Consider the following 7,500-nt stretch of genomic DNA (forward strand, 5'->3'; position numbering starts at 1 on the left):
TCTCTCACTCCCCCTCTCTCTCCCTCCCTCTCCCTTCATTTCTCTCCCTCCATGCACCCTATCCCTCTCCCTCGCTCTCTCTCCCCCATCTCTCTCCACTTCCGTCTCTCTCCCCCCATTTCTCTCCCTCCATATACCCTCTCCCTCTCTCTCCCCCATCTCTCCCCTTCCCTCTCCTTCCCTCTCCCTCCCTCTCTCTCTCCCTCCATCTCACCCCTTCCTTCCCCTCCCTCTCTTTCCCTCCTTCCCTCTCCCTCCCTCCCTCTCTCTCCCTCTCTCCCCCCTCCCTCCCCCCTCCCTCCCCATCTCTCTCCCCCCATCTCTCCCCTTCCCTATCCCTCCCTATCTTTCCCTCCCTCTCTCCCTCCTCGCCTCTCTCCCTCCCTCCCTCTCCCTCCCCCTCTCTCTCTCCCTCCCTCCCACCCCTCCATCCCTCCCTCCCCCTCTCTCTTTCCCTCCCCCTCTACCAACTCCCTCCCCCCCTCCTCCCGGCCCAGGATGGTGAGTGTTACGTTGAACCTCGGCAGGAGCCCCGAGGCAAACCGAGACCCGGTTCCCCGGTCTACACCAACCTGAAGGAGCTGAAGCTGGTGGTACGCCCGCCCCCCAGCCCCTGTGGCCCCCCAGTGCAGATCCTGGACCTGTGGGAGAGGCACGTCTGCCCTGAGACTGGGCGCAACTTCTACCTGAACTCTGTCACCAAGGAACGGACCTGGAAACCACCGAGAAGGACCCGCAACTGTGCCCAGTCCAGGGTGAGTTACCGTCCCCTCCCCATCACTCCCCCCACCTCCCTGAGCTACATTGTCCGTAGTGCCCAGGGATGTGCAGGTTAGGGTGGGATTGGCCGTGCTAAATTGTCCCATAGTGCCCAGGGATGTGCAGGTTAGGGTGGATTGGCCGTGCTAAATTGTCCCCGTAGTGCCCAGGGATGTGCAGGTTAGGGTGGGATTGGCCATGCTAAATTGTCCCGTAGTGCCCAGGGATGTGCAGGTTAGGGTGGGATTGGCCGTGCTAAATTGCCCCCGTAGTGCCCAGGGATGTGCAGGTTAGGGTGGGATTGGCCATGCTAAATTGTCCCCGTAGTGCCCAGGGATGTGCAGGTTAGGGTGGGATTGGCCGTGCTAAATTGTCCCCGTAGTGTCCAGGGATGTGCAGGTTAGGGTGGGATTGCCGTGCTAAATTGTCCTGTAGTGCCCAGGGATGTGCAGGTTAGGGTGGGATTGGCCGTGCTAAATTGTCCCGTAGTGTCCAGGGATGTGCGGGTTAGGGTGGGATTGGCCGTGCTAAATTGCCCCCGTAGTGTCCAGGGATGAGCAGGTTAGGGTGGGATTGGCCGTGCTAAATTGTCCCGTAGTGTCCAGGGATGTGAGGGTTAGGGTGGGATTGGCCGTGCTAAATTGTCCCCGTAGTGTCCAGGGATGTGCGGGTTAGGGTGGGATTGGCCGTGCTAAATTGCCCCCGTAGTGCTCAGGGATGTGCAGGTTAGGGTGGGATTGGCCGTGCTAAATTGTCCCCGTAGTGCCCAGGGATGTGCAGGTTAGGGTGGGATTGGCCGTGCTAAATTGTCCCCGTAGTGCCCAGGGATGTGCAGGTTAGGGTGGGATTGGCCGTGCTAAATTGTCCCGTAGTGCCCAGGGATGTGCAGGTTAGGGTGGGATTGGCCGTGCTAAATTGTCCCGTAGTGCCCAGGGATGTGCAGGTTAGGGTGGGATTGGCCGTGCTAAATTGTCCCGTAGTGCCCAGGGATGTGCAGGTTAGGGTGGGATTGGCCGTGCTAAATTGTCCCCGTAGTGCCCAGGGAAGTGCAGGTTTGGTGAGATTGGCCGTGCTAAATTGTCCCCGTAGTGCCCAGGGATGTGGAGGTTAATGTAGAGTAATGGAGAATGGGTTTGGGTGGGATACTCTTCAGACCTGCAGGGCCGAAGGGCCTGTTTCCACCCTGTACAGATTCTATGAAAATTCTATGACTCTATAAACCCTTTATTCCCCCACAGATTGTAGAGTGATGTACAGCACAGAATCAGTCCCTTCGGCCCAACTCATCCATTCTGACCCGATATCCTAATCTTTTTTTTCGTTCATCTAGTGGGTCACGTGTGTCCCTGGCTGGCCTAGCATTTACCGCCCCGTCCCTAGTTGCCCCCCCCTTCCTTGATAGGGTGGGGGTGAGCTGCCTTCTTGGCCCACTGCCGTCCCACCTGCGGGAGGGTAGACCCGCAACGTCCCTCGGGGAGGGGATTCTGACCCTGAGGGAACGGCCGAAATATTCCCCAGTCGGGATGGTGAGGGGCTCGGAGGGAGGGGATCTTGCAGTGGGGGTGGGGCTGGGGTGTTGGGTGGGGGGGGGGGGGGGTGGGGGGTGTTCCCCTGTATCTGCTGCCCCTTTGTCCTTCCAGATGGAACGTGGCCGTGGGGTTTGGAAGGGGCTGCCTGAGGATCTTTGGTGAATCACTGCAGTGGGTCTTGTAGAGGGGACACCCTGCTGCGACTGAGCTTCGGGAGGGGGGAGGGAGGGATGGAGGGAGGGAGGGGGGAGGGAGGGGGTGTTTGTGAATCTCGTCCCGTTTGCCAGCACTTGGCCTACTCCCTCTAAACCCTTCCTGTTCCTGTCCCCCATCCAGGTGCCTTTTAAATGTTGTCATTGTACCAGCCCCCACCACTTCCTCTGGCAGCTCATCCCACACACGCACCACCCTCTGGGGGGAAAAAGCTGCCCCTTGGGTCCCTTTCCCCCTCTCACCTTAAACTACTCCCCCCTCTAGTTCTGGACTCCCTCACCCCAGGGGGAAAAGACCTTGTCTGTTTACCCTAACACGTCAATCTCCTCCAGCAAAAGTAAATGTTGCTGCATTTCTCATTTTCTCAAACCCTGCCTTTTCTGTAACCAGTAACTCTCTCCAATGAGAGAGAGAATCTAACCATCGCCCCCTTGACGTTCAATGGTGTTACCGTCACTGAATCCCCCTTCCCCCCCACTATCAACATCCTGGGGGTTACCGTCTCCAACAAGAGAGAGAGAGAGAATCTAACCATCGCCCCCTTGACGTTCAATGGTGCTCCCATCACTGAATCCCCCCCCCCCCCCCCCCCCGGTTTGGTTTTCACGCTATGCCCTGTAATTCTAACCCCCACCCCCACAATTCTATTTTTAATCAGAGACTGTGTGTGTGTGTATATTTCTTCAAAGTTTGCTTCCCCACCTTGAGTTCTGTAAAACTTGGTTTGTGGATCAGAAAAGAAGGAAGTTGGTGTTCACAACACCGTTCACCACCCCCACCCCCATATCTTTGCTTCCGATATGTGGCTTCCGCAACAATACTACTCCATGACACCAGAACACACACTCGCACACACTCACACACACACTCACACACACTCACACTCACACACTCGCACACACACACTCACACTCACAGACACACACACATACTCACACACTCACACATACACACACTCACTCACAGACAGACACACACACTCGCACACTCGCACACACACACACACTCACACTCACACTCACAGACACACACACACTCACACTCACACATACACACACACACTCACTCACAGACACACACAGATACACACACAGACACACACACAGGCACACACACTCAGACTCACACTCAGACACACACACACACACACTCACACAGACACACACACTCACACAGACACACACACACAAACACACACTCAGACTCACGCACAGACACACACACACACACACAGACAGACACACACACACCCTCTCACTCACACATCGACACAAGCACTCACACTCAGGCACACACACTCACGCTCACACACACACTCACACAGACACACACACACAGACACACACACACACACTCACACGCACAGACACACACACACAGACACACACACAGACACACACACAGACACACACACACACACTCACACACACACTCACACATACACTCACTCACAGACACACACAGACACACACACAGGCACACACACACAGACACACACTCAGACTCACGCACAGACACACACACACACACTCAGACTCATGCACACACACACACACAGACAGTCACACATCGACACAAGCACTCACACTCAGACACACACACTCACGCTCACACACACACTCACACAGACACACACACACAGACACTCACACACAGACACACACACACACACACACTCACACACAGACACACACTCAGACTCACGCACAGACACACACAGACACACACTCACATTCACACAGACACACACACACAGACAGACACACACACACCCTCACTCACACATACACACACGCATTCACACTCAGACCCACACACTCACGCTTACACACAGATACAGTCACACAGACACACAGACACACTCTCACGCTCACACACAGACATACACGAACACACACTCATACAGACACACACTCTCACACTCCCCCCTCCTCTCTCCTGTGCTGATCTCTCTCTCTCTCTGTTTCTCTCTCTCTGTTAGTCCTCCACGCCACCACCGGATCAGCCCAGCCCCTGGAATGATGGGAAAGTTCGCAGGCCCCCAGCAATCGTTTGGAGCTACAACAGCAGAACAGAAAGAGCTGGGATACATCACAGGTAGGGGGAGGACAAGCTGCTGGGGGGTTTGTGTATGTGTGTGTGTGTGTGTGTGAGAGAGAGAGCCAGTGTGGGGCTGTTTGTCCAAACTGTGACACCAACTAATGCACAGTTCCCCGGTCTCCCTGGGTCAGACCGACACTCGGAGCACCGTGCACAGTTCCCCGGTCTCCCCTCGGTCAGACCCACACTCGGAGCACCGTGCACAGTTCCCCGGTCTCCCCTCGGTCTGACCCACACTCGGAGCCACCGTGCACAGTTCCCCGGTCTCCCCTCGGTCAGACCCACACTCGGAGCACCGTGCACAGTTCCCCGGACTCCCCTCGGTCAGACCCACACTCGGAGCACCGTGCACAGTTCCCCGGTGTCCCCTCGGTCAGACCCACACACGGAGCACCGTGCACAGTTCCCCGGTCTCCCCTCGGTCAGACCCACACTCGGAGCACCGTGCACAGTTCCCCCGGTCTCCCCTCGGTCAGACCCACACTCGGAGCACCGTGCACAGTTCCCCGGTCTCCCTCAGACCCACACTCGGAGCACCGTGCACAGTTCCCCGGTCTCCCCTCGGTCAGACCCACACTCGGAGCACCGTGCACAGTTCCCCGGTCTCCCCTCGGTCAGACCCACACTCGGAGCACCGTGCACAGTTCCCCGGTCTCCCCTCGGTCAGACCCACACTCGGAGCACCGTGCACAGTTCCCCGGTCTCCCCTCGGTCAGACCCACACTCGGAGCACCGTGCACAGTTCCCCAGTCTCCCTGGGTCAGACCCACACTCGGAGCACCGTGCACAGTTCCCCGGTCTCCCCTGGGTCAGACCCACACTCGGAGCACCGTGCACGGTTCCCCGGTCTCCCTGGGGTCAGACCCACACTCGGAGCACCGTGCACAGTTCCCCGGTCTCCCCTCGGTCAGACCCACACTCGGAGCACCGTGCACTGTTCCCCAGTCCCCCCTCGGTCAGACCCACACTCGGAGCACCGTGCACAGTTCCCCAGTCTCCCCTCGGTCAGACCCACACTCGGAGCACCGTGCACAGTTCCCCGGTCTCCCCTCGGTCAGACCCCACACTCGGAGCACCGTGCACAGTTCCTCGGTCTCCCCTCGGTCAGACCCACACTCGGAGCACCGTGCACAGTTCCCCGGTCTCCCCTCGGTCACACCCACACTCGGAGCACCGTGCACAGTTCCCCAGTCTCCCCTCCGTCAGACCCACACTCGGAGCACCGTGCACAGTTCCCCGGTCTCCCTCGGTCAGACCCACACTCGGAGCACGGTGCACAGTTCCCCGGTCTCCCCTCGGTCAGACCCACACTCGGAGCACCGTGCACAGTTCCCCGGTCTCCCCTCGGTCAGACCCACACTCGGAGCACCGTGCACAGTTCCCCGGTCTCCCCTCGGTCAGACCCCACACTCGGAGCACCGTGCACAGTTCCTCGGTCTCCCCTCGGTCAGACCCACACTCGGAGCACCGTGCACAGTTCCCCGGTCTCCCCTCGGTCACACCCACACTCAGAGCACCGTGCACAGTTCCCCCGGTCTCCCCTCGGTCAGACCCACACTCGGAGCACCGTGCACAGTTCCCCGGTCTCCCCTCGGTCAGACCCACACTCGGAGCACCGTGCACAGTTCCCCGGTCGCCCCTCGATCAGACCCACACTGGGAGCACCGTGCACAGTTCCCCGGTCTCCCCTCGGTCAGACCCACACTCGGAGCACCGTGCACAGTTCCCCGGTCGCCCCTCGATCAGACCCACACTCGGAGCACCGTGCACAGTTTCCCCGGTCTCCCCTCGGTCACACCCACACTCGGAGCACCGTGCACAGTTCCCCGGTCTCCCCTCGGTCAGACCCACACTCGGAGCACCGTGCACAGTTCCCCGGTCTCCCCTCGGTCAACCCACACTCGGAGCACCGTGCACAGTTCCCCGGTCTCCCCTGGGTCAGACCCACACTCGGAGCACCGTGCACAGTTCCCCGGTCTCCCCTCGGTCAGACCCCACACTCGGAGCACCGTGCACAGTTCCCCGGTCTCCCCTCGGTCAGACCCACACTCGGAGCACCGTGCACAGTTCCCCGGTCTCCCCTGGGTCAGACCCCACACTCGGAGCACCGTGCACAGTTTCCCCGGTCTCCCCTCGGTCAGACCCACACTCGGAGCACCGTGCACAGTTCCCCGGTCTCCCCCTCGGTCAGACCCACACTCGGAGCACCGTGCACAGTTCCCCGGTCTCCCCTCGGTCAGACCCACACTCGGAGCACCGTGCACAGTTCCCCGGTCTCCCCTCGGTCAGACCCACACTCGGAGCACCGTGCACAGTTCCCCGGTCTCCCCTGGGTCAGACCCACACTCGGAGCACCGTGCACAGTTCCCCGGTCTCCCCTCGGTCAGACCCACACTCGGAGCACCGTGCACAGTTCCCCGGTCTCCCCTCGGTCAGACCCACACTCGGAGCACCGTGCACAGTTCCCCGGTCTCCCCTGGGTCAGACCCACACTCGGAGCACCGTGCACAGTTCCCCGGTCTCCCCTCGGTCAGACCCACACTCGGAGCACCGTGCACAGTTCCCCGGTCTCCCCTCGGTCAGACCCACACTCGGAGCACCGTGCACAGTTCCCCGGTCTCCCCTCGGTCAGACCCACACTCGGAGCACCGTGCACAGTTCCCCCGGTCTCCCCTCGGTCAGACCCACACTCGGAGCACCGTGCACAGTTCCCCGGTCTCCCCTCGGTCAGACCCACACTCGGAGCACCGTGCACAGTTCCCCGGTCTCCCCTCGGTCAGACCCACACTCGGAGCACCGTGCACAGTTCCCCGGTCTCCCCTCGGTCAGACCCACACTCGGAGCACCGTGCACAGTTCCCCGGTCTCCCCTCGGTCAGACCACACTCGGAGCACCGTGC

At 60.0% G+C, this 7,500-nt stretch overlaps 1 protein-coding gene across 1 annotated transcript in view; it reads left to right on the plus strand.

Moving 5' to 3' along the window:
* Positions 1–476: 476 nt before the first annotated feature.
* The window catches only part of LOC122545830 (rho GTPase-activating protein 15-like), a gene marked incomplete at its 5' end in the record, with an annotated part of 97,407 nt that continues 90,383 nt past the window's right edge, over positions 477–7,500 (plus strand). The window contains 2 exons of the mRNA XM_087985508.1: positions 477–755; positions 4,483–4,598. Of these exons, the coding sequence (XP_087841634.1) occupies positions 477–755; positions 4,483–4,598 (395 nt within the window). The remainder of the gene's footprint in view (positions 756–4,482; positions 4,599–7,500) is intronic.

This window comes from Chiloscyllium plagiosum, unplaced genomic scaffold, assembly GCF_037043375.1.
Source record: "Chiloscyllium plagiosum isolate Xiang-an unplaced genomic scaffold, Cpla_swu_hap1 HiC_scaffold_53X, whole genome shotgun sequence".
Lineage (NCBI taxonomy): Eukaryota > Metazoa > Chordata > Chondrichthyes > Orectolobiformes > Hemiscylliidae > Chiloscyllium > Chiloscyllium plagiosum.